This window comes from Buteo buteo, chromosome 26, assembly GCF_964188355.1.
Source record: "Buteo buteo chromosome 26, bButBut1.hap1.1, whole genome shotgun sequence".
In the NCBI taxonomy this organism is placed as follows: Eukaryota; Metazoa; Chordata; class Aves; order Accipitriformes; family Accipitridae; genus Buteo; species Buteo buteo.
This window is the reverse complement of record NC_134196.1, coordinates 5022621-5049959: the sequence shown is the minus strand read 5'-3', so window position 1 is coordinate 5049959 and position 27339 is coordinate 5022621. Positions and strand designations below refer to the sequence as shown.

The following is a 27339-nucleotide window of genomic DNA, read 5'->3' as shown; positions in this document are numbered from 1 at the left end:
GCCAGCTTGGCTTTGAACAGGGTTTGGACTAGAGACCTCCTGAGGTCACCTGCAGCCTGAATTACTCTGCGTTTTCCTTCCCTCATCCTTAAAACCACAATGATATTTCCAAAGCAAAAAACCATCTCGGAGGTTGCTGGATTTCAGAAACTGATAGAGCAACTCCTTCCACCCAACTTCTGGTGCCGAATGGTGGCAGAGGTGCAACTTCTGTATTACAGGTGTGAGGTGCTGGGACTACTGCAAGAAGTGGCATGAGTGGTGATGAGGGATCTCACAAGGTTGAGGCTTCGGTGGGGTACTGCTATGTGTCTGCTGACGGTGTTTGACAGAAAAATGAAGTGAGCAGCAGGCACTAACCCAAAGGTTTGGGCAGCTGTTCTTTCAAGTGAAACCATTTCACACCTGAACAGATTGATCAGTGAGAACCAAAAGCGTCTGAATGGGATGGTTGATGAAATTAATTAAAAGCAGAACATTATCGGAGGTTGAGAGAAGAACTCAAGGTTGAGGTTGACTCTAAGAAGTGGAGAGCACACACCAAATAAACAGCAGTCTAGAATGAATCTTCTTCCTATGAAAGTGCCTGATGAAAGTGGGATCTCTGGAAGCGTGATGTTCTCTTCCATTTGTGAGCTACTGTCATAAGTGATCTTTCCTGAATACGAGCCTCTCTTTGCTCTTTATGGTACGAGATACGTGTCCTCTGGCTTGGTGTACCTGCAAAGGTCCAGAAGGCTGGTGGTGTTCCTCTGGGTTTAATCCTAAATGAATGGAACTTAAGATTACGCCTCTGTTTAGGTTAAAAGCAGCTTTTCCTTGAATTCAGTGGATTGCAAGGATTCCATTCAACTTTCAAGCACAATGCCTTTTCACCAGTTTTAAATAAATGCAATAGTTTTAATGCAGCAGATTGTCTAAACAGGGTAGTGTAATATGTACATACACTAGCAGGTAGGCATTTTAATAATATGCCAAATTATTTATTATCCTTTCCATTATAAGATTAAACTGATTATTTTGGCAGTTTAAATAGATTTGTTTTTCTTTTAGAGGGACGAAAATGGTGCTGGCATGCTGCAGATGGCATCATTTGCCGACTGGAAAATTTATTCATGAGATGAGCTAGAACTGAACAGTGTTTCAAACAACTTTCAGACACTGTTAGATAATTATTGAGTCTTTTTTATGGAGATAGTTAAGTACCATTTAGGTAATATTTAAAGAACACAAAAAGGCAACTTCAAAAAATTTTCCTATTTTAAAGAAGATAGAAATATGACATGAACTGAGTTACTAAAGGCTGTTGTCTTGCCACCCTCTCCAAGTGAAGTACTACTTAGTTTCTGCAGAAGAAAGGTTTTCTTTGGAGGGAAAATTTCACAAGAATTTCTTTAGATTATCGTAACTTTTTAGAGATGGATTTTTTCAGGAATGACCCACTCATGAGATTTTTCCATCTGTTTTCTATATTGAAAGGGTCCTCATGATATAGAAATAACGAGGTATATAGGAAGAGCTGTTTAACAAGATAGACAATGCAGAAATATTTTGTCAAAGTAACACTCATGTATCCCATGATATTTAATAACTGGCTCTGGCCTCCGAAAACTTAAGACACATTCTCAGAAGTCCAAATTTCAGTCCTAAACATGAAAAATCCTTTCCTTCAGCCAAAATTTTTATTGGTTCACATTATGTGTTAAAAGCTAACATGCTGAGAGAGCAAAGTATTAAATAAGTCTGATAGAACTGAATGCTAAAGGATGCAATGATCTGCAGACGCTGCCATAAGAAATTCTAGTGACTGATGTATCAGCAACAAGCTCCAACCTGGCAGCTCTGCGGAACCGGGATCATTTTCCCGCAGAATTGAAGCACAAGGTCTAGACTCTTGTGGATCATACAAACCCAGCCAATGCACGGTGCTACATCTCGGGAAAAGCAGAAAATCCCTGAAATGAGTAGTCAGTAATCTCTCATTAGCCCCAAATTCAGTGTTCCAGCCTTGGCACAAAGCAAGGTGCCTTTTGGAGGCAGTGACTGACAGGCTCCCAAAAGAGGTCTTATTTAGCAGATGGCAGGAGCGAACACCATCTGGAACGTATAAGAGTTACGTTAAACTGGCAAGGCCTTATTGTGAGCCCAAAATCTCAGAGCTCACTGATTTTAATGACAGAACCACTGCCACCATCACCAAAACAAGGATTTCGCCCATTTTTGTATAGCAGAAATCAATCACTTTTGTCATATAAGGGATGTGAAAATAGCCCATGAGACAATTGTTAGCTAATCAATATTCAAAAGGGAGAACTCAGTAACTATCAAATTAATTTATCAGAATATTTCAAATTTAAAAACAAATGGAATTTTTTTTTTTTTAACAGAGTTCTACGTACAGCAGCTTGTCACTTTTCACTTTATCACAAGTTCTGTTTTTTCTCTGAGCAGATATACAAAACTCCAACTAGAAATAAAGGTCACATTTCTTTCTTAGTACCACAGCAGTCCTCTTGAGGTATTATTCTTTTGAAAAAAAATAATGAAATGTTTAAAAGATCAACACTTTGCAAGTATGGATATCTTATCAACTGAGTTCTATCTGCCATATCGATAATTGATTGTAAATTTGCTTATTGAAAGTACTTATTTTTCACACAAACTGTTGTTTTCAGTACTGCCCGATACCTTCCATCAGGCAACATACCCATCTATATTGGTATTGGTTTTCTGCTGATCTCTTTGGACATTTTCACCAAGTAGTTTTTCCTCAGCATAAGTCCAGCTGACAAACCCTCACCTTCACTAAAGGGCTGTGGAATACTTTTTGTAACTGCCACAACTTTTGGAAAAAAAAAAAAAAAAATCCAGGGTAAAAGCAAACCCACTCAATGCATTTATACTGTTGTTTTCTTGTTTAGGAAATTACATTCAGAGCTCTGAATAATTTCATTCTTTCCACAAGTGAAGAGAATAGAGTTGTCACTATACTACTCTTTAGATTGTGACTCTGTTAATCCTTCTTTTAGATTAACATGTGTCTGAGGGTGTGGGTGCAATTTTGGTCTAAGCGACACAGCTAAAATTCCAAGCCTTATTCCTTAGAGGGATGTATAAATCTCTGCAATGTGTTGATTACCAAAATAGCTGACACCAAGTCCATGGAGACTGCTATTCATAGTCGTTTGTAGCTGTAACTGTATGTTACCACAGAGTGCTATCAAAGCATCTAAAATATAGAAATGTGTATGAATATCCTGTTGAGATGATGGATCTGTGGATTTTTCCACTGTAGTGGAAAATCATTAACTATTTCTTAAATATCAAAAGGCACAGCACTGAAGAAAAAAAAGCAAGCTACTTCCAGCTCTAGGGAAATTGCTGCCTGTTTTTGTGATGCTCTTGGCTAGTCAGCAGCGCCTCTGGATTTGTTCTCCAGGACACACGGATGCAGCGCAGAGATTTTTAGAGGTGTCCACGCAATAAGCTCTTCATGTTGTAAATAACTCGGTCAAAGGTTGCTCTTTTTTATGTTGAAGATGAATGCAACAAAAAGCTGCCCCCTTTTGCTTGTCTTTGTATTATGTTGCAATCACTAGAGAACTAATAGTCTAATCACTGCCTGCTGACTGTCAACACCAAAACAGCCTCTGAACTTAGTTGTATTGTAGTAATTTCCCAGGTGTTTTTAAGTGGCTACAAAGATGATGGTAAGAAAATTACTGTGTGGCAGAAAGACTACCTACCACAATTACTTTATGTTTACCTCTATTTTCATTTTAAGAAATACCGTCCCTATTTTCCTCCATTATCTTTTCTCCTTAAGCTATCGCTAAAAGAAACAGACCATAGGAGTGGGTGTAGTCATGGTAATTCATAGTAGATGAATTCTTTCATCAGTTCATAGCAGAGGGAAATTTTCTCTCATCCCCATGAACATCCATAAGAAAGAGCGATCTATGCTTCCTTCACTGAAAAAATTTAAATTCATTTAAAATCCAAAGCAATGTTTGCCAGTTTGGGGGATGATCAGCCACGCTGTACTTAGATAATACTATATATGGTCGAGTCAGGCAAATAAACAGGACAAATTCTCAGCCAAGCTAATTCAGGATAATGCAAGTGATTTTGCTGAACTGAACTAACTACATCACTCAAACACTCAGTCTCAGAGAGGTACAAGAAGCAGTGCTAGCTTTATGGCGATCTTCATACCATCTATTTCCATCGTAAGATAGCATTTCACATAAATTTTTTTTTGCTAACATCCAAACATCACCTCTTAAGGTTTCAAATGCCACTATTAAAAAAAGAATGATCCATTGTCTGCATATCCAGACAGTGAACTGATATGTGCTACCAAAATCAAAAAGCTCTTTGCCCAGCTAATACCTACAGCAACATCTGGCAAGCAGGTAAGTGCAACAAAAGTTCCCTTTAACTTGACTTTCTATTGATACTTTCTTCAGTTGGACAACAGGGGCAATTTATTGAATTTAGAGAATAACTTGAATGAGCTTGATGAAACTAGATACAAGTTTATAACTTCCCAAAATATCAGGGGGTTTTGTTCTAAAGTAATCTCTTCTCACAGCACATTAAGTCCTAAAAAGCACACGCAGAATGGAAAAAACATTTGTAGTTATTTGATGGGATCCTGTAATTTTCATTACTATGATTATCACGTGGGAAGCCACTGATGAGCAAACAGAAACAGATGTCATTCTTTACAACATGTCTTGTCTTGGCAGGACTACTGTATCCACTAAATCCAGCTATCTGGATAATCCAATGCCAAAGTATAACAGCAGTGGGGGATTCAAAACTTTTCCCTCCCAATGTTACATGTTTCCTGGTGGTACGCCATACAGAGCCGGCCAGGAAAAAATAAACATCGTTAAGGCTAGAATAGAGGCTAGTTAATAGAAAGTTAATGTAAAACTACAATTCTTCACCTCCAAATTTGTCTTGTGATTTATCCCATAGCTGACCAATCAATATCTATCACCATAATGGCCTTATATAGCATTCATGGTGATGAGGATGCTGGGTCCTTCTGATTCAGTGCTACTCTTCTGCCTACAGCTCTTACATTGAGCTGGGAAAAAGATAGTTATGAGTGTCATTGGGAGAAAACCTCTGCAATTTTCAATTTAATGACAGCTGTCCTGGGAACCACATTAAAGTAAAAAAAATCAGTCTCATTTATCAACACTCAAGCGCACAGATTTCAGCACTGTATCCTTGATTGATGATTTGCCAGCTGACTCCTTTCTCCATTTCAAAGTCACTTTGCCTCCAGCTGGAAAACTATAGTTCTTTCCTTCATTACACCTCTATTTCTGCAATAATTAACTTGCAGAGAGGAGAATATAACTGTCTGAAACCAAGTGCAGCTGCACAGGAGACACTGGTTTAGAGGTCTGGAATCCAGGGTTGAAGATGTCTGACATACAGTCTCATTGAATTGTTGCTGGTTTACTTATTTTTTTTTTTCCTCTCAGTTTGCCACTTGTAAAATGAGGTAAAATATTTTGCAAGACCCTTAAAATGCTCTGAAAAACAAAGGATGTTCACACATCACCCAGCCTATGTCAGGGTCCCCAGCACACCAACAACCTCTGTAACCTCTTGCCGTACGCTGGCCTATCTAGCACAGCGTATCCTCGACCTAGCCAGTGCCACTTTCAGACAGAGGAAGATCTTGTTGATCTTCTCCTTGCCGACAAGAACCCTCATATACTGCAGTTTTCGGCCAGCAAGACAGTAGTAGAGGGACCAGGCTCCATCAGACATGTCTGTGGATCAGAACGCAAAATCAGGCTCCATCAGTCATACCTGTGGATCAGAAAGCAAAAATCGAGATAGAGGCACAAGTTTATCACTCCTTACTCAACAGACAAGGTTAGGCAACCTCTGTGCAAGCTTCATGCATCTGACAGCGTCATGTTTAAAACTCAGGCCAGTAAACGTGCTCATTAGCAGTTGGGGGCCAGGCGGCTTGAAGACCATGGGAAGGACTCGTGTAAGATGGATAGATACATCTGGAATAGTCGCATTTAAAGCCGCTAAGGAGAAGTAGTAACAGCTACCGAGGATCCTAAAACGGGTGCCTAATATAGGTCAGAGGAATTACGCCCTGAAGCGCGCTACACGCTTAATAGGCTTTGTCACTGACTACAGAGGGACTGGAGAATGGTTGCTTTAGACGTGCGCCTGTCTAAACGTGGATGAGATTAATCCCTCTCCCAAATCACTTGAAGTGAAATTGGAGAAAGCAGGTCAGCAGCTCTCTGATCTGCCAGGTGAGATTCAGACCTGATCCCTTGGCTGCTGTCTCCTAATTCTGCTTCAGCGTTCTGTTTTGCGTGACACCTTGTGTTTTTAGATCAGGTGCCGAGAGATGAAAACCAGGCACAGCATCTGACAGGAAAGGCAATCGCCTAGATGGCCAAGAGCTATCAATGTCACGACCGAGTTACTAAAGTTCAAGCTGACACCCAAGGAATTCATAAAGAAACTCTCAGAAAAGAAGAGGAACCATAAGAAGGTGTATAAATAAAGTTGTCTTAAAGAAGGTAGTTTTGTTGAGTTATGTAGTTTGGAAGTAACTCTCACTAGGTGTAATAATACTCAATAAATGCTTTTTTCTAAATATATTTTTTAGAAGTAACTCTTCAAAGGGAAAGGTTTCAACTCTTGAAGTGACCTATTTTTAATGGTAAAAGCATTACCTACCCAAAACAATGCTTCACTAGACCCAGAGCAAAGCTAGATAGCAGGAATTTTTACCAAGACAGTCAAGTAATTTCTGGTTTACTTCAGCCGAAAAAAAAGCTCTTCCTTCATTATTCCTTTACATATCATTACCCTAATAAACATACCTACAGATGACTACAAACCAAATAGTTTCATACAAGAATTGGTAAGTGTTTGAGAAATAACAACTCTGTTCCTCCTCTGCCTTTTATCCCCTTTGGATATTAGTTATCTTGTGGATGTCACTGATTTCTGAATGGAAAGAGGCTTTACTCCATACAGATCTGGATACACTGAAAAATGACCATTGAAGTTCCATAGAAGTTGGTTCTGAAGAATAGAAAAGGTTTCTGCTTTTGACAGCATCTTAGAAAGTTTTTCTATTAATAGTGGGGGGTTTTTTATAGAAGAAAAACAAAACAAAGCCAAAAATAAATCATATTTTCATTTGCTCCAGAGGAAGTTTAAAAATAAATGCTTTATACAGAAATCATTGTGTAAAAGTAGGAATGTACGATGCATCACTCGCTAACTTCTGTAAAAGTATTACTGTCTACTGATTTAAAAAAACCAAACAACAAACCACTTATTAAAGGCAGAGTTGGCAGTGCATGTTAAAATCATCTGATACTTGCTCTCATTATTATTAAATTCCTTTTTGCTTTGCCAGATTTTAACCATTTGGCAAAGATTTCATACAATAGGTGTTTGCCACTAACTGAAGTTTTTGAAACTTCTCAGGCAAAATATTTTGTATTTTTGAGGACAAATCTAGCAGATAAAAATGTACTGTTTGTGCCATAACAACAAAATCAGAATTTCTTCTTATATAAGTCTAGCTTTGGATTAGTCACTTGAAATTTTGCTGGCAAATAGAAAAATGGGTTTTGCGTAATTTATGTTGGTCCAATGCAATTGCCAAAGTTTGTCTAAGGTAAAGCCTTGGAAAAATGGCAAACAGTGTCTCCCTGACTAAATTTCAAAAGATTTCTCTCCGCACTTACTGAAAGGATCAGCTGAACTTGCATGGTCTGTGGCTGCAGCTCTGGGACAAGCCAAGACTTCCCTCTCTAACTGAAAACAGGAGGCTTCCTTTCTCTTTTCTTTAATTAGGGATGGGAGAAGGAGGCTGTAGGCTTTTAGAAGACCAATATTTTGGTTGCAAATCTACGCACCCAGAAATGAGAAAGTACCAGAGCATAAATCCCCTTTGGTACCTTTTTGGGTCTCTTTGGGGAAGGACCCAGTTCAGATGATGGAGCAGTGGGTACAGGACATGCTAGCTCTGGGAATGAATCAAGACTAAGGCACATAGGAGACTGCTGTCTTTGGACCACTGCTCTTTATTTGCTGAAAAGCTGAGAAGCATGAGGTGACTGAGGCTGGCATTCACAGGGAGAGAAGTGGGAGTTCTCATGTGAATGTTTCCCCAGAAAAAAAAAATAGATTTTATCTCTTTGTCTACCACATAGCTTCTTGGTGGTGCTGCCCAAGCCATTGAAACTGAACTTTTCACAGGGGTCATGAAGTGCGTGCTCTTTATTCTCTGGGTACTTGACTCGAGACCCGAGGTCTGACTACCAAGGGAGCTGAACACTTATTGCTCCAGCTGACATCAGTAGCACCTACGCTCTGAGGCCGTTAAGAGTTATTCAGAGCTAAGCATATGGAAAGCAAGATTTCAGGTGTTTTGATTTGGACAGCAAGAATGGGTTATTTTTGCCACGTTACTTTTAATTGGCATGGCTATCTCTAGCCTGTCTTGTGAGAGCATCTGTGCTGAGACCACATCTGCCAGCTTTCTCACCACAGAAATGCTCCTAGAGAAATCTCACTGATAGACCAAGAGATAAGACTCCAAGTGCGTTCTGAAGTTTTAGGCCCTCCTTAGGATGACCACACACACACACGCGGTGTAGACTACCCGATCTTAGGACCAACTCTTACCTGGCTTGCCCTGCAGCTCTCAGCACTGACTTGCATTCTGCTGGAAACCCATAACCTCACACCATGCCCCAGTGCTGGTGACCCTAGCCAGCCAGGTATAGCTGAGATGTTGTTTGTCCTTGTCGATATTTGAGAGAACTTCTACACTTGTCGGCAGTAGGAGACAAGCTGCATCTGACACAGCGTCTGATACAGAACAAGGAGACCTCTGAGAGCAAATGATGCTTGAAAACCCAGGAAGAAAGTTGAGGACTTTTCCACCCAGCTCTGATAACCATGTATCTCTGCGGAGACATTGCTGGAGGAACATAATCCTGGACCACATTATTTTATTTCTGGACCTTCCACCCTAAAGAGGTTGTCCATAGCCAAAAGGCCAGCCAGGTGTGTTACAGCTAGGGGAGATCCTTAACAGAGCTGCGAGGCACTTCTAGACAATGCTGCACTCATTTATTTCTCTGCCCTAAAACTAAGCTTCACTTGCACTCTAGAGACCTATTTAGAAAGACGAGCTTGAAGGCTACAGCTCAGCCTGAGTTTTGGGTTAGATAAGGTAGAAAACTGTAAACTCTAAGAATTGCTTAGCTCTTCAGAGGCAAGACAGCAAAGCTGAGAACAGGTTTGGTCCACCTGGCTATAGTTAGTCCTCTGGCAAACAAATGAGGCTACCCTAATGCCAAGGCTAAACCCAATGAAAGGATAAGGAGTTGTACAAACAAAATCCAAGGATCTCCTATGTTAAGAAGTGACTTGTCAGGTGAAGAGGGGAGAGGGTTGGCTGGAGCAGCCATCGGTCTACAGCGCTGAGGCAACATGAAGCATAAGGTTTCAGCATACAGAGACTTAGTAGCACAATTAATACGCAAGTTTGGAAGGTAACTGCAGAGGCCGGTGAGGACATCTGGCTGTGTCTATTTCTGGAACAACCAGGGAGGTAGGGCTGGAGAAAATGCTTAGGATAGACATGGTTATGTTCAAAGTTCAAAGCCGAGATCATTGACCTGAAGTATCATCTTGATCCATAAGGGCATAGGTCTAACTAGGAGATTAACCCTGGGAGGAGTCACTGGGCAAACCCTGCAGCTGTTTAAAAGACCATGGCTAAGGGCGATGGCAGCATTACAGTCCGGGTCAGCAAAGGCCAGCGAACCGCGACGCTGGCTGTGCTCAAAGGAGATGACCAGGAAAAGATGCGTAAAAGACAACTGATCAGCTTCAGCTTCAGCTTAGAGGTGTATTTTCGAATAAAGTTAGTTGACAGAAAGCCAAGATTTGAGCATAAATGTTAGGATTTAGTCCCGAAGAGGCCATTCTTCTAATGTAATTATTTAATTTAGAAAGCACGTGCAAGGTAACTGGAGCTTAGTCAGTTAAATGACTTGGCTACATTTGCTTCTGAGGATGAAAATTATAGTTCATGGAATTAATCCTACGGTAAAGGTTTGTCTAGGATTGAGTTTATAGTTGGAGCTAGGACGATCCTTGTTTGGAAAGGCAGTAGTTTATGTAACTTGAGAGGAGGTGGTGATAGGAGCCGGTTAAGTACACAAACCTGGTCCAAGCGGAGAGGGGTACTTGCTTTATCACAGAACCAGGAGGCAAGTCAGGCAGTACAAATGAATTCTAGCCAAAAGTACAGCAATTATGACTTCACCTACATCCAACAATAGCTCCCCAAGTTAAGCCAGAGAAGTGCTTAAACCTTTAAGAATATTTTTAATTCTGGGCAAAGGAAGTTAGAGACAGTTTTCAATTTATAGCACCAGGAAACAGGAAGGAAGGAAATAGAATAACTTCTTTTTATATAATTGCTACTAGCTTAATATAAGTATACTGGTCACATTAAGGATAATTCTCAGCTAGAATTAAAAAAACCAAACAAATAAAAAAAAAAAAAAAAAAACAAACCACACACCACTCCAGGTCTCAGTCAGAGCTAATTGATCAAAAACAACCTTAAAAAACAAAGTTTCTGCCTAGCTACACCCAAAGCCACCTAAACCAGTCCCAGCACTACATGTCAGAGAGTAGTTCGCACCAGCCCTGACCTCAGGCTAGCACTCCAACTTCTTTCTTTTACTAATATTTGCCCAACTGCCTCTTTCAAAACTGATCCCACATGGCTGCTATCAAGGCCCAGGTATGGGTATTGGTATCTGAAAAATGTACAACAGCCTTCTCTGTCACCCTCCGAATTGCACGCAGGCAAACAGAACAGCAGTATTTGAATGTTTAGACATTCAGAAGTTGGGGTTAGATTTAGATTTAGGATGCAGCTTCCATGAGCAGGAGTAAGGTCTGGTCTGGTAGACCCTGCGCTGATTTGGGGACTGGTGCTTGCAAAGGGCCACCTAGATAATTTCATATACGAAGTTGTGGAGGTAAAAATCATAGTAGCAGCTTTACAGCACATTCAGAAGATTTCAGTTAGGCAGCAGAAGAGCCTGCTTATGCACTACACAAAAATGTAAAGAGTGCCCGGTGCAGAGCGCACTTAGCTACCCCCCCAGGAAAGGTATGGCTTCCCTCGCTGGCTGTCCCCTTCCCAGGCTGTTCTTTTCTTATTTCATTCTCTTGGAATAATCCCTCCTCAATCCACAGTCACGTCCAACGCTAAGCAAAATCAAAGGCACTTACAGTTCTGGGGTATCATGTTTTGGTTTGTGGATGAGTTCTGAAAAAAAAAAAAAAATCTTTACAGAAAATGCAAACGTCACACTGCAAGGGTTGTCTGCACTTGCAAGTGTTCACTCAGCCCTCTGAACACGTGTGTTAGTTACACAGTAGATTTGAACATTTGTGGCGGTTAGTGCTTCCTCACAAGTTATCTACCAAATAAACCATCTTTTCCGAAGTTTCACTTTCAATTCACCCAACCAAAGAACACCTAAATCAATGATGACGGCTTCCAATCAGTTTTGCAACACAACAAAATAGTGAATTATTGATGTTTGGACGAACTCTCAAATACTCCGATACTAAAAGCTGTCTGTGTTCAGAATTACTCAGATAGTTAGCACACTTGTTAAAATTAAAATCTAATTGTACATAACGTAACCAAGGGCTATATCACTACTGTTCTTCCATGAAGGATGAACAATGCGTAGTTAGATCCAACCGAATGAATCAAGACAAGCGGAGAGGGGAAAAAAAAAAGAAAACAAGAAAAAAAGGATTGTTGGAGGGGTGGAGGCATTTCATCTGCTCTTGCAACTTATTACACACTTGACTGAGATCTCTCTTGCCAAACTTTATCAATGTGAAAGTACAAAAAAAAAATTATGAAAGGAATGAAGTTTAGTAAAACGTATGGATCGTGTTACCTTTTGTAAACGGGCATTGATCCTGAAGCCACTTCCGTCTGACCTGATAAACAAATCCCCTAGAAACAAATCTACAAGAAGAAAAACTAGTTCCCTATACCAGCATTCAGTAAGGAGGCTTTAAAAGAGAAAACGCTACTGCTAAGCCTAGTATCAGTTAATGAAGCACTTGTTGAAAATTTGACTTAATTGCGTACGAAAAGGATGTGACATACTGGAAGTTGGTAAATCTTCACCTGGCTACTTTGGTAAGTTTAATCATATACACTAATTTTTCTGCAGGTGTGGGGCATATTTCTGCACTTTTTTTAACAATGTATTTTCTTTACAAATATTTTGCTGCTGAGAGATTCTACTCATAAAGTTAAGTCAAAAGTACTCAGAAAGATATTCAAGGTTTCAACTTATTTAAAAAAAAAAAGCTCGGTAAACTGAAAAGCAATAAAATATCACATTTTTAATATAAGATTTCCATGAAAAGATATTTCTAATCTTTTCTACTTCTGCAACAGAACACTACTCACATGAATATCTGGAAGCTCCATGCTGAGTTGCAAAATTATGCATAGAGGAGAGGTGATTATTAAAAAATATATATTAAAAAATGCAAAGAGAATGCCTGGCTGAACAATGATCAGATAGATGTGATAGCACTTCACAAATTAAAGGTCTCGAAAGATTAAAAAGCAATAACAGCAAATCTCAGAGCAATGGTATGCAATCGTATCTTTGCTCAGAAATGTCAAATAGTAATAATTTGTCATTTATGACGTATCTTGAATGTGATTTTTAGTGCTTGTCTGTTTTAATAAACATGTGTGTTAATTAGCCCTGATCTATTAAAGAGGAATAAATAGATGCTAATATATTTGTGACTATTCACTACAGTTGTGAAAGAAGCCATTTCCGTCAAAGATATGCTTTTTCTTCCTGTAAGCATCTGAATTATGGTCTTCTAATGGCTAAAGAGTGTGTAAAAAGCAACACTTTGAACTAGCAAAGTTGATGAAATAATTTGTTTCTAATCACTTTATAAATCAATCTGATGGGACTATATAATTAGACAAAAATCATATTCAATGTGTGATAATCAATAGCTCAAGAAAAAAGTCAACATATGTTTGAATAAACTCATTCTAATAAATAAAAGTGCCCCAAAGAAGCCAGCAATCATGAACAGATTTAAGATTCCTCTCAGCAAACAAAGAAGCTGAATTAAAGAGGTTGAAGTAATAATCTTCAGTTATAACTTGAAATGTCAGTCCAGTTTTAGAGAGACTATTCATCAAAATACCTTAAAATAGTGGTTCATTAATCACAGAAGATTATTTACTGATCAATCAACAGATAAGTTACTTTGATAAATTGTCTTCATTATTTGATTACAACATATACATAATGTTTACTACAAAATACTTTTCCTGCTGAAAAGAAAAGCAAGAGTGATTAGACTCACCTTACCTAAATGTTAAATTGTATTTGCTTAAGCATTCAGCAAGTAATTAGCATTTGTACATAAAAGATTTTGCAACAAGCAGGAGGCCTGAGAGCTAGTGACTTCATTTTTATCCCACATACGGCAGTGTCACCATCTCACTTACTGATGGGGGAGTGGCAACAGGAAATTAGGCAGCTGCAGTACCAGATGAGCAGAGTTCCTAATTACACAGTTAGTCTTTACCATCTAATTAGTTCCACTGACTGATGCTGACACTGCTTGCACACTCAAAGTTAGCAGCTGTTTAAACAGCCTGCTGAAATTGGGTCCCGAAACTGTTGAAACCTGCATTTAAGGAGGATTCCAAGCGCAAGCAATTGTTTCTGTACTAGTGCATATATCTACATTTTTTTGTTTAGATTTTTTTTTTGTCCATTTGCATATTTTCCCATATAAAAATTCATACGGCAAGTTTCCAAGAACCTTTTCTGATCACGTTTCCTAGGTACACACAGCTATAAATCTTCATGCTGCAAATAAAGAATGCAACAACCAAGCTCTGATTATTCGCCAGACCCGGTCAAAGAAACCTACATCAGCGTGGAACTTCTAAACAGGGAAGCTGATCTTCATAAAGAAAATGTTGCTTTGTCTGGAAGCAGCAGTCCAGAAGACGTCTTCGGTTCCTGCGCATCGCGGGCGGTATCGGTTTGTAGGGACACCACCACGCCCCCAGGGGACTGCGTTCAAAGACGAGGTTACACAGAGTCTTCGCTTCTCAACCTTCCCGCAGAGGAGTACATTGGGAGCTACCACGCACCTTTCCAGTTTGACCGGCATGCTCTGGCCAGAATTTCCACTTCCCCAACTTTAAGACGCCTGAGGATGGCCTCTGCCTCACAAGCGCTGTCGTTTCAGGACGCCTCTGACGCAGCTCAGCCGGGGAATCAAAAGGAATACACCGGCTCTCTCCACCACATTTGTAAGAGTCCACCTCGGTGCACTACAACGTCCTCGTTGTCATTGCCTTCTTGCATCCACGCAAAACTACTGTCTTCCAAAGCCAAGGCTGAGACAACTATAGCAGACCCAGAGTCTGCCGGCACCAGATCAAAGCTGCCAAGCCAAAAAGATCTTCTCAGCAATGGCAGTCCCAATGAGACGCGCCAAAACTCTTGGAAAGCCAACTCTGCTACGCTCCCCAGGAGACTCCCCCAGCCCAGCCCTACACCACAGGAGGGTGCCCAGGTAAGAGGAACAGGATGATGCAAACCCCTTTTCCATCTTGCATATTCAGTTTTGATCCATCATGGTCCAGCGTATAAACAAAACCACAGTTCTTAACCTGAACTGCAACCTGGTCCGTGTCCCTTTGATACAACAGACCGACTTCTACGCTCATCAGGAAGGGAGATTTTTCCTTCCAAATCAGCAAGAGACAACGGTCCCAGCCTTGTCTCTTGGTGACCAGGTTGGCCTAGTCCGCTCCTGCACATGGCCACTCTTTCCCACCTCTGTCCATTCACCCCGGTGGGCCAGTATAACTCTTTGTGGGGGTATGAAAAAAAAAAACAAGACTAAGTAAGTTACCCAGTTCTGGTTTGGGTTTTAGAAGATTATTTTCTTTCCAGGGTCCTTCAGCAGGGTTCTTCCTAAGCCAGGGAGGTTCTCTGTTTTACTGAATAGCGTTACTAACCCCAACAAAACCAAGAATGAAATCATTCAAGATGGTTGAGCCAAATTTAAGGTTCCCTACTACCAATGGGAGACGTCTCATGCCCTTTCTTTATTTCCACTTACCTGGCTCTGCCACTCACTGCCCCCCTCCATTTTTATGTTCACCTCCATAAATAAGCAGGCAATTGTGCAATCTTTTCTGAAAAAAAGAAACTCTGGTCCAGTGAGTACCAGCATCAGTAAAGAGAAATAAGCAAGGTAGGAGCTAAGCCTCCATCTTTCCCTGGCAGCAAACCACCATTCAGCTATGCCCCATAACTTCACCCCAAGGAGAAAAGGAGACACACCGCGTACGCCAGGTTTGCTACTAGATCTACTCTCAAAGACCTTGCATTACTTGCACAAGCGGTTAAATTCAGACACATGCTCGACTCCGTCCTTACACAAAGCGCCGAAGCACCTACACACACACTTCACTGAACATGGATGTCAAACAGGCGTATAGCTCTTCCCTAACCCGTTAGTTTTGTGCCACAGACCAAAAGCTATTTTTCCCACCCTTCAAATATAAAAAACATTCTGGATATCAAATGAGTTCTCTTTTCTCCACAACAGTGAAAATAATTAGCCAATACCTAAGTCTATGTAGTACATTTCTCTTAACAAATGAGTACTTTTTTCACAAGATCAGATTGATTGATTGCTTTCTGACCAAGTAACAATCTCTCACTTTCTTTCAGAAGAGTGGATTTCCTATACAAAGGTATGCATATATTTGTTCTATCTTATTCAGAGCTCCACTTCTCTACATTTTTAATGAATCCGCTTCACTCCGAGGCAAAACTGAACAGTGACGCACGTATGTGTAACTCAACTTTAATTTGTAGATTTGTTTTGTGAAATGCCTGTCACCAGCTTGTTAAACTAAGCTTTTTAATGAGATTTTCTTTCAAAGGTGGCCCTCTCCCCAGCACGTTTAGCTATATTTCACGCAATATTTCAGCTGGACCATCGGAGAGCTCTGCACTAGGAGCTAACTGCCAAAAGGTCTGGCCGTTTGGATTAGCAGTGTCAAGTTTCAGCTTGAAGAATGTGAAACATCTCATAATCTTGAGCGACATTCTTCAAAGCTTTGTGGGAGGGAAAAGGGAGGAAAGAAGCTAGCAGAACAGCTCGACATTGTTCTCACACATGAGCAAAGCAGATCTGGGAGTGCTACTGGATGGGGCGATTGTTAATCCTACAAACGAAGAAGAATACTTGAATTTTATAAGTTAGTGCAGGCAAGATAAGGTGCTGCATAGCATAGATCTCTGCAGTGAATTGCATCAAGCTCTTACAGGCAATCATCAGAAAGTAAAAGCTTGATCAGAAATGAGTTTGATTCAGCCGTGTTTGTTTCCTTAAGATGTTCAGATGTTTACAGAAGGGAAACAAAGCTTATTTTCTCCCCACACGACAAGGCAGTAGGAGCTAGTCCCTCCCTTAATAACCATACCTCTGTCACCGATGGCACAGTGCTCACTTTACTGAAGATTTCAGGGGGGATGCAGGTGAGCGAGGTATGTTGAAAGCACAAGCACTGGTGAGCAAATCTTGGTGAAGACAGAAGTAGCCTCACAACAAACAGCAATACACTCTGCTGTGACCCTACCGTAACGTGTTTCGCTTGTTAAGGCAGTAGACATCATTGGTTGAGCTCTATCTCCTGTTCTTCCCAACATTTACTCATTTTTCAGGTAAAAGCTCTGCTATAACCTGCAGTTTACAAACAAGTCTGTGTTTCAAGTATGTTTGTATTTGGGACTGGGTGGGTTGGAGCAGGCTGATACAGCCCGAGTCATTACACAACGCAGTTCCCTAGACGAGGCTTAACAGATGTGTGTGTGCATCTGAAATCCCATGTTCACTGTAGAAGCGGCCTCCTAGATTTTCCAAATTGTTGCAATTTCCAACCGACTCTTTAGCATTTTGAATTTATAATGGAGATAGAGAGGAGGGGAGGAAGACATCTTTGTGTCTCACTGTGAAGACGGGTGATCTGTACCTATTACGGGAAGAGTTTGCTCTGATCCAACTCAAAACTTAATATGTAAGCATATCTCACTGACAGGGTGAAGATTTGTGTGATCTGTAGCAAACTTCAGGGGAGAATTTGAAGAATACTGAATGCAAATGGCTAAACAGGAGAACATTGAACATTTAATGTACACACCTTCTCTTGGTGCCACTTGTCTGGCAGCTTCAGAGGGAAGCCACTACATGCCAGCTAGGATACTAGCTCTAGACTTCTATTCAGACACATTTTAAAGTCAAGTATCACACAAGGACCAATGCAGGCTTTGTTCCATAGCCACCAGCAGGAAAGATTGACAGAAAGAGGTTTGGATGATGTATTATGATTTCTATTTTTTGTCTTGACCAATATTAGAATGTGCAGAAACATAAAACAAAAAATCACCAGTTTCTGCTTTAAACTTTTTTTGTCAAGTTGAATTTGGTCCAAGGGCTGGGCAAGGACTGTATTCAGCTCCTCCTTTATTCAAATCATCAGTCTAACTCCTTAACAGCTAATCCCTTCTTATCACAGCCAGAGAAAACTGCTGAAACGCCAGATTATTCTCTCCATCTAGAAGCACATCCAAGACTGATTTTATATACCATCCAGAGTAAAAACATACCTCCATCCTTTAGTTTGGATGAACATCTCTTCTCCCTGCTCCTAGGCTGTACTTCAAAAGCCTTTCTTAAAGCAGCAATGCTCATTTTAACCAGCCTTCCCCCCCACAGCCCTCAGTCAGGAGTGCCAGTACATCTCTGTCGGCATGGCAACATGCTGAACTGATGCCGATTAAAAATAATTGGCCAAAATAAACAAACAAAAAGGGCAAGAGGAGCAGCACAGAGAGAGGCGTTTGTGGTGGAGACAAGGCGAGATGCTAAAGCCAATGCTGCCGTGGAAGGAAACGTTGATAAAACACAACCTTTAGCGTACTCTGAGCTCATTTTCTCCTTGCACCGCTCAGCATATCAGAGACTAGGTGGAAAAGTGGATTGCACAATTTCCTAAAGACAACCAGCTCATGAAGAGTCTTCTCCATAACTGCCAAGGCAGCTCATTTGCAATGAATTGAGGGAGCTAGGCTCTATCTTGAAGTGCTCCTCTTCCTCTTTTAATGTCTCGTATGCCCATAAAGCATTAAGCTAACTCTTTGAATCAGGCAGTCCAAATACCCTCTCTGAGTGGCTTGGGTAACAGAGACATCGCCTGGCAGCTACCTCAGTACTGTGACGACCCTATAATGTTGACCTTTGTAACCTCTTCAGTTGCTTTTATTCTCATCTAGCGGGTATTCCTTTAAATAACGTATCTGTTATTTAAGTAAGGTGATTTATATAGATGTCTGTTCCCTAGGACAGCTAGTTAGGCTGAGATTATAGACATATAAAGATACAGAACTCTAAAAAGCCATCAGCTGAAACTCTCCATGCCCTAGAAACAACTATATACACAGGAAATTTATTTTTCCAGACCATGAGCTGCTTCAATGTCTTTAATAATTTTCCATAACTTTGTAATGCAAACCTATGACATTATCTTGTTTCACAAAACAAGCAGATTTAAAGGAGGAATTATTGTAGATTGTATCTCCTCAAGCACCTGAGTTCATCTCTAAAGTACAAGCATTTCTTTTACTCCTCTGCCCCAAGTAAGAAAAACAAACAAAAAGTTTAAAAAAAGGCAAAGCTACAGGGTCTGCAGGCATGAAAAGATGCTAAAATATTGCATACAGACTCAAAACTGGTAAATGGCATTACACAGAACTTCAGTAGTTTAATTTCTCCAGTGAAACCAACAAAAGCATCTAATGTATCTAATATGTGTACAGGCATGAGGCCAGACGATTACAGATACCTGTACCTTCGTCTTTGAAGCATGATTTAGGCATCTAAGCCATTAATCAGCCCAGGCATGTCAGATTGCAGAGGTATATTGTAGACACACATCCAAGTGACCTTGGCATGCTCCCACATCACAGGCTTACGTACCTATGTGAAGAGCTTGTTTAGACATATGTGTCTGAAGTTCAAGGCCTTTTTGATCTAGGGAAATAACACCATTTCACTCAGTTACGATGCAGCTAGGCTTCCCGTTACTAACCTTCATAAGCCACTAACCTCCAACTTCAAAATATATTCTGAAATTGAAGTAGGCTGGATACTTCAAAAATGCAACCAAGAAACAGACCCCTTCCATGGAAGCTCCCAAACCATGCGTTAGGCTCAATTTCATGAGAAACCTCAGAGATTCATTGTAAATCCCTGAAGTTAAACAAACAGATCCTATGTTCCCCATTCAGTAAGACTATCAGAAAAGGAAAAGCTTTTAGGGAACTTGCACATTGTAAACTCCTCAACACGTAGTTTTCAAGCCTCATATGTCCATGTTTAAGTGTTAAAGTCCCAGACCTGGCCCTTCTGATAGCCTACAGCCTCTCTGTTGTTCGGAGCAGTCTTTCCTTTCACCTATATAATTCAATTGGCTTTGCCAAGGCAATTGCAAGCAATGTCACTGTCAGATCACAACAAAAAGCATAATCTCCATGTCCTACTATACACAGCAAATCCCAGTTCTCCACCTCAGAGCTCATCTGCCAGTTGACAAGTTGTCAAGTGACTATTCATGCGCTTAAGGGGAAAAATATACCTGTAGGTTTCACGTTGGTTGTTGGCAAATGGCTAGATAGTCACAGTAAGGTACCTGCCTAGCCAAAAAAAGCAGTATTATAATTAACTGACCAAAAATACCATACACAATAGATGGTGACTGAAAAAGAGAATTTTTATATCTGTACACACGCTTCGTGCCTCCTCCCTCAGCCACTTAATTACTGACCCTATGAACTCTAATGCACTCTTCATGCATCAGTCAACTGAAGACAGCACAACAGCGGCTGTAGGCACCAGTCACTTTGCAACAGTATACTAACACAATTAATTAGGTATCACTGTGAGTCGTTAGCAAAATGCAAAAAGGTTTTTGATGTGTGCCAGTAGTTTCTGTATTTGAATGCAAGGAGCCTCTGGCACAAACACACTGTTGGGTACAGAATGTCTGTGTCACTTCACTTGATGGATTTACATCCTGGACAATGCCCTCCGTTAGTAACAACGAGAGCTGGAAAGAGCTATTTGTTTTCGATCAGCAAGGCTGCTAAGTCATATTATATTCAAAATACAAAATATTTGAATTAGCAGAAAAAATACCGAAAAGATTTAGAAAGAAAATAGCACAAACTAGCCAAAAGATCAAATATTAAAAAAAAAATACTGTTTAGCTGTTTCACTAGTATGCTGTCTTTTCTTGAAATCACCCAAGTTATATGAAGATTAAAAGTAATGACAACCCACATATCAGTTAGGGACGTGGTATTTAACTACTCCTTTGGACTCCAGTGCCAAAACATAGATTCTGAAATCTCTACTCACTTTTCCCCTGATCTCAGAAGAACTCAGGAATTTCCAATATTTAAATTCTCTAAGTACCTACTAGCTGAGGCAAGCCATGGCCATAAGCACCTTGATCTCAGCAACGATGTGGAGTTGGAAAGATAATTAGATATTTGCTGTCGATCCCTGGAATTTTCTACTCACTGTTCCTTTAACGCATCACGTCATAGCAGCTGTGATTTGGTTTTTTAAGCTTATTTCCCACTGTATCAGCAAGGAGCACTTCAGAAGTTCCCTGCGCAGCCGCGAGCGATGACGTGTGTTGTTGTTGCGTCTCACAGGTCGGCCGAGCGCAGGCGTAGCTCCGTGGTGGTGAGTCTGCCGGGACTCGAGGTGTTCCCCGGAGACCTCCTGGTGTCAGACAGCGCCATGGACCACCTCCCCACCACGGCCCTCCTGCTAAGCGCAGGTCAGACACGGGGTGGGATTCGCTCACCTGAGCCCAGCAAAAGCCACGACTAAAACGCGCGCACGCATTTTATTGTTGAATGCAAAACTAAGAGGTAGATGAGGGGGGTAGGACGCAGATCAGGTCCTTCCTCCACAGGCTAGGAGCAACCAGAGCCCAGACCAAGGTTCTCCACCTGCAAGCAGTTGAGTTACAAATTTCTACCCGCACAGCTTCAAGCAGAGGGAAGAGAGCAGCCCATGTCACCCTTTCCAGTAGTGCTCCAATCTCAGGGGTAGCAGACCCAACTCATGCCTAGAGGTTGCTCACAAGACCTTCCAACACTGAAATGTCAACCTGCAAGCAATTTCCACAAATACCTATTGTGGAATATAATATAGCGTGCAGTGTGATTGCCAGAGACCAGAAGAGGTTGGTGACCAGAGATCAAAATTTTCTCAAAAAAAAAAAAAAAAAAAAAAAAGTAAGTCAAGGTCACAACCACCAGTTTCATGAAAGCAAACAAGCCAGGCAGCCCCAGAAACAATTTTCTTCCAAATCCAAAAGGAGAAAGTTTCAACTGTGATTCCCAGTCACACACAGGCCTGAAGGAAGGTGCCACATATAGACATCTCTTTCAAATTTCTCGCTGAACAAACACAGGCTTTCCTCACATCTCACCAGTGCATTCCTACGTCTCGATCCCCAGCTTTCCCTGTGCCTCGCTAAGGACCACGAATTACAGCCTGCACCACTGTGCCAGCCCCACGACAGATCTGAGGCTTAGGGTTTGTAGGACTGTTTATTCACAGGAGTTTTAAGTACCAGCATAACTCCAAGATATCACTAAAGAGCAGACATGGCCTAATTCTTGTCAAAACAATAAATACATTCAAGAATTGGATTGAGGTATGATATGTTTTCCCATGTAAGGAACTGGCAATCACACGCTGATCGTCTGCAGCAAGTGGGAGTGTTTAGCATCATCCAAGATCCCATCACAGACAGACATAACTCTTGCTGGGAGGAACCCAAGAGGCTTAATGGGTTTTAAGCCTGGTGCACAAACTGCCTAAACACAAGTATTAAATCTGAGCCAAGTAGAGTATATCAGGCTTCATCTAAAAAAAAAAAAAAAACCAACAAACAAACAAAACCAAAAAACCCCACCCCAACATAGAAATAACAGTTTTATTTTTAGCTATTTGTTCCTTTACTGATAATGCATTTGTTTTACCCATTAGAGTCCAAAAAGCCAAGGTGGCCATTTGCCAAAAGAGGAGTTGTGAGTATTTCACCATGTTTTTTTTTTTCCTTGCCCTGACCTTGCCTTCTCCCACAACTAACCCGGGTAAACAGCATTTCTTTACTTTACTGCCCTTGGAGAAAGGCAACCAGCAGGTGAGCTGAACTCAGAGGTCTCAGCCCACCCTGGGACTGCTTGGACATTAATTTCCAACGAAGGTAGGACGGCTCCGGCGCCGCCACCAGTGCTGCTGCACGGGATGCACGTGAAAACCAGAGTCAGCAAAGCATCCCCGCGGGTGGCGGGAGGGCAGAGAGGGACGGGCAACGCAGAAAATCTCTTTCAAGGTGTTCAGGGGTGGCAGCAGGTCCAGTGCAGCTCCCCGGGGTAAGAGAGCACAAGGTGGGTCAGTCAGTCACGGAAAATACAGCGTATCCTGTATTTTCTGCATGCCAACCCGGACCTCGGTGCCTTAGGGCTCTGGAGGAGCTGCCTAACTCCCACTCACATGGAAGGGATCTAGGCTTTACCCATCAAAGTAGCTTTTTAGACGCTTTCTTAGGTCTTTCCTGGCCTCACGGGCACCCTCACGCTCGCCAGTAAAAGCATACACACCAACACACTTCAGTTAATTTCCTTCTCTAACACATTTCCTTGTCTTTTCCAGTTACGAAGATTTTCACTTACTATGGTATCTGAATTTCCTTTATGAGTGTTGTTCATCATTCAGAAAATCATTTGCAAGTGCCTTGATAACTTTGCACCCCAAACATGTAATTGTGAGCAGTCTATTCCTAATATTCTCTCCATTTTATCTTCTAAATTTCGACTATCAAAGAGTTTGTGCAAGTGAAACCAATGCAAGTACTCAGATCAGCATGTACAAGAGTTCCCACTTCATTTGACAGCATTTCTATAGCATTTGAATGAGCATGGCCTAAATTTGAGAATTTTTAAATTCAGCAAAATATTTGAAATTTGCAATAAAATGCACTTGATATTTAGCCAAAAGTGATTTCTGAAACTATTAAATACTATAAAATTTAATTTACAAAGATTTATTTGCTGGTCCATTGGTTAAGTCTGTGTATATACAATTGCATTATTGTTTCTGCTCCATTTCAAGCTATCTTTCAAAATTGAGACTTGAGCTTAAACTCTGAATTTCAAATATTATAATCAAAAGCATATTTTAAAATTGGCTTAAGTTCAGTGCCTAAAGTTCAGACAACAAAAATCCATGAAGTATGAGTATACTGTTCCAGAGAGCAGATAAAACTTAGGCAAATACCTTATAAGTCTATGCTCACACCACTGAATTAGAGTTCATAAATATTGGTTAAACTTTTTACATGGCACTGTCGGCCTGAAAAACAAAGCCAAACCAAAAGCAATTGTTTTTATTTCATGATCCCTCACAAACTCCTCCTGTTCTTTAAGCTTTCTAAAAGCTCTTTTTATAGACCCTACTCTGCAGCTGAGCAAAGGGGTTTCTTCAATACGTAGCTCAAATAGAAAATTAAAAATAAACACACACACAAAGCTTTGTATACCTATGGCAGGAGGATGATTTCAACTACAAGTTCGTTGTCCCCTACTTCTGATAGGGCTGAAGGAAGCAAAATATTTTATTTGTTGTGTCTTCCGAGGGTAGCCCGTTGTCTGTTGCCATACCAATGATTTGCCCTGCCAAAGACTTCTGTGTTACATAAATAAGATCTTACACACCCACACCTAAGCCACCTCCACACCCCACCCATAGCTACAAATAAACCTGCCGTCACTGCCTCATCTCTGTGTAGGAGAGCCTGGAAATACAAGGAAATCACTCAGTTAAGGGCAAACTCCTTACAAATCAGAGCAAGGTTACCGAGCTGGGTAAGCTTCTTAGTGGTCTTTAAAACATTGTATGAATCGGGTGGGTTTTTTGTCATTCAACAGGGTAAAGACAAACAGAAGCAAGCATCTGATCTGGAAAACTGTCTTTCAACCATTAAGATCATAGACTGCAGCACATGTGAATTTTTCTGCTTTAAGGTATCAAAATACTCAGTATACTGTACCAAGGATTCTTAAAAAATGGGGATTAAAATGTTGTGTTCAAGTTACCATTTTTCACTACATTAATCTGGATATGAGACATTTCTGCAAAATTAACGCTTAAGCGCAAGGTATATTTTTGTTGTTTGAAATGGAGGGGTGAAGGGGGAAATCGTGAGAGTCGTAGAAGGTTACCAAGGGCCCCCACACCCAACACCGTCCCCCCTCCAGAGCAACCCTTATGCTTTCACAGCAGGCTGTTATATGCAGTTCCCCATAGACTTGTTGAGGTTGGATGTTAGAAAACGTTTCTTTACTGAAAGGGTTGTCAGGCGTTGGAACAGGCTGCCCAGGGAAGTGGTGGAGTCACCATCCCTGGAGGGCGTTCAAAAAACGTGTAGATGTGGCACTTGAGGACATGGTTCAGTGGGCATGGGGGTGTTGCGTTGACGGTTGGACTCGATCTTAAAGGTCTTTTCCAACCTAAACGATTCTATGATAAATTATATGTGAACACCTGACTTCGGAGCAGGTCAGTAAGGTGATAGTGGCCACCTTAGGGCTAAACAAAACAATATCCAAGTACCTATGGAGACCTAGTCCTTTGGTAACTTGATTTTGCCATCTGGAAAATAGGAAGCTATCATCCATCCCTACTTTCCAACAGCATGACAGATTAAATTCCTTCGCATTTGCAAGCTGTCCACCATTTTTTGATACAGCATCCTACAGACTATCATACTGTGTTACTTCCAAATTCAGTGTGTTTATATTATAAATATTTTGGAGGAAAATGACAGGGGTTTTAACCTTTCTAAAGGAATCTTTAAGCTTTCAGAAGAATCACTAATACTGGCAGTCAGGCTCTTTACATGGGCAAATAGATCATAGATTCTTTTCATAAGGTCTGAAGTAGTTGATGCAACAGTCAGTGGTTTTCTTTCTTCTTCAATCAATAGAGTAAATCTTGGCATGAATTTATAAAAGAGCAACAGACTGAGCAGAAAGATGCCGACAGCCGGTTAGAAGTGAAAAAAGAAGCAGCAGTGTGGGAACTTTTCACAAGTGAATGCACTTACTTTCTGGATCATTTGCTGGTTCTCAAGACGGTAACTTCAGATTTCGCATCTCAAAAATAACGAAACATTATTTGCCCTGCTGTCAGCACAGCAGACAAAGCCACCTGTAACCTCTCATGGGGTGTCTATGACGGAATGACTTAAGTGCTTGGTTTTTCTCCCATCTTGCCTGCTCATCCTGTTCCTACAGTTCCCTTTGTTTTTTATCTTCTCAATAACATCTCTTCTCTGGACGTCACTTTCTAGTGCTTTGCAAACACCATCTGATTGCAGAGCTTTCCAGTGTTTTCAGCTGATATTCCACTATTCCTCTCACTAATGCTGAACTGAAGCCACTCTCCAATTGACTATACTGGATATTTCTTTACCACTAGTCTGTAACATTATACTCTTCGTTTAACTTCATATAGAGCTCTGGTTAGATTATCCTGGCTAGAGCATGAAAAACTCAGAATTCAGCAGACCTGTAGTTCTAATATTACAAGAAAACAAACAAACTAAAAAACTCCTCTCCCCAAAACTCCAAATTGCCTCCATCACGGTGAATTTTAAGAGCTCTGAAATATGGACAAGAATATTACACGCTGTTACAAGAATAGCTGCACTATTTATATTCATCACACATCAAAAGTTAGTGTATCCATTTAAAAGGGTGGAAGCTTCCCTAAATATCTTCCTATCATTTTTCTCTTATTCTGCACATACAATTTCTGTTTTCTTACTAGTCAAAGGAAAAAAAAAAAAAATCAGTGAAAGATTTTCCGTGTTGCTGAAAATTAGCCTAGGTAGCACGAGAAGTACTGCAAAATAAAGGGAATAAGTAGAGGAGCGGCTGGATTCCTCCTTGGTGGGGCAGAACAGGAAAGGAGAAGAAAGGGATGACAGGAGCAGGTATTGGCCCAAGGCAGGATGGAAGCCACCTTCCTTCTACACACTTTGTTCAGAGACCCGAGAAGATTAAAAACAGGCGAAGCCTGGGAAGGATGAGGATAGCAGGAGACATGGAGCCCCAGTGGCGAGTCTGATGTAGGACCCCACCGACAAACCTCACCCAGCCCTGCACGACCCACGAGTGATAAATTATTCGGGCCATGCCAGCTTCCCAAACTCTCCTGCCAAAGAACAAACCCACTGAATTTGGGTAGCCAGTTTTACAGATACCCGCTACTTTAAGTACCTCCCAGTATAGAAATATTCCACCGATTTTAATGAAACTCCACAGGGAGCTTTAAGACCACCATAAATCCCCTTTAAGCTCTCAGGTCAACTGTTCGTGGCAGCCGAAGAATTACATAAGGCTAAGCAAACACTCTCACTAGCTCTTCAGTCTTAGCACCTGGGTGATGGGTTTTTTCATTAATGCTTTTCACACAGACACAAAAAAAGTCTACTCAGTAATCTACATTTTTTAAGCCTTTTTCAGATTTAGGTGAGATTCAGCACAGCTCCCACATCACCATCAGAGCTTAAATAATATAAAATCTTAAACAGACAATAAATACCCATGCAGTTTTCACTCAATAGAGGTTAATAAAACAATCCAAAGAGATGAAAAACCTTCCTGAATCCTTTACTTAACACTATTCCAACATTCCCCCCCCCCCCCCCCCCCCCCATAGTAACTCTAAGCAACTTAAATAGCAGCAGATGCATGGGGTGGGCAGGAAAGCATTTAGAAAGGTCATAGAAATCTGTGACTATGACTCTGATGTTATTAGTTCCTTCACATGGATCTGCAGGGGGCTCGGTTGCCCCTCTTCTGCCAAAGAGCACAGCAGGGACACAGCTGCCCCCGTGGCAGCCACAGAGACACCTCAGAGACATCACTCATACCCTCCTCATCGCACAAATCCCAGTATTTATCCTTCAGGCAGGTCAGGAAAAGTTTCAAACGATCATTTCATGAGAATTACAGTGCAAACATGTTCTTA

General features: G+C 41.0%; 1 protein-coding gene across 1 annotated transcript in view; it reads left to right on the top strand.

Moving 5' to 3' along the window:
- Positions 1-14010: 14010 nt before the first annotated feature.
- The window catches only part of PLEKHG7 (pleckstrin homology and RhoGEF domain containing G7), a 29800-nt gene continuing 16471 nt past the window's right edge, over positions 14011-27339 (top strand). The window contains exons 1-6 of the mRNA XM_075057888.1: positions 14011-14715; positions 15885-15907; positions 20937-21064; positions 22288-22328; positions 24231-24326; positions 25289-25438. Of these exons, the coding sequence (XP_074913989.1) occupies positions 14011-14715; positions 15885-15907; positions 20937-21064; positions 22288-22328; positions 24231-24326; positions 25289-25438 (1143 nt within the window). The remainder of the gene's footprint in view (positions 14716-15884; positions 15908-20936; positions 21065-22287; positions 22329-24230; positions 24327-25288; positions 25439-27339) is intronic.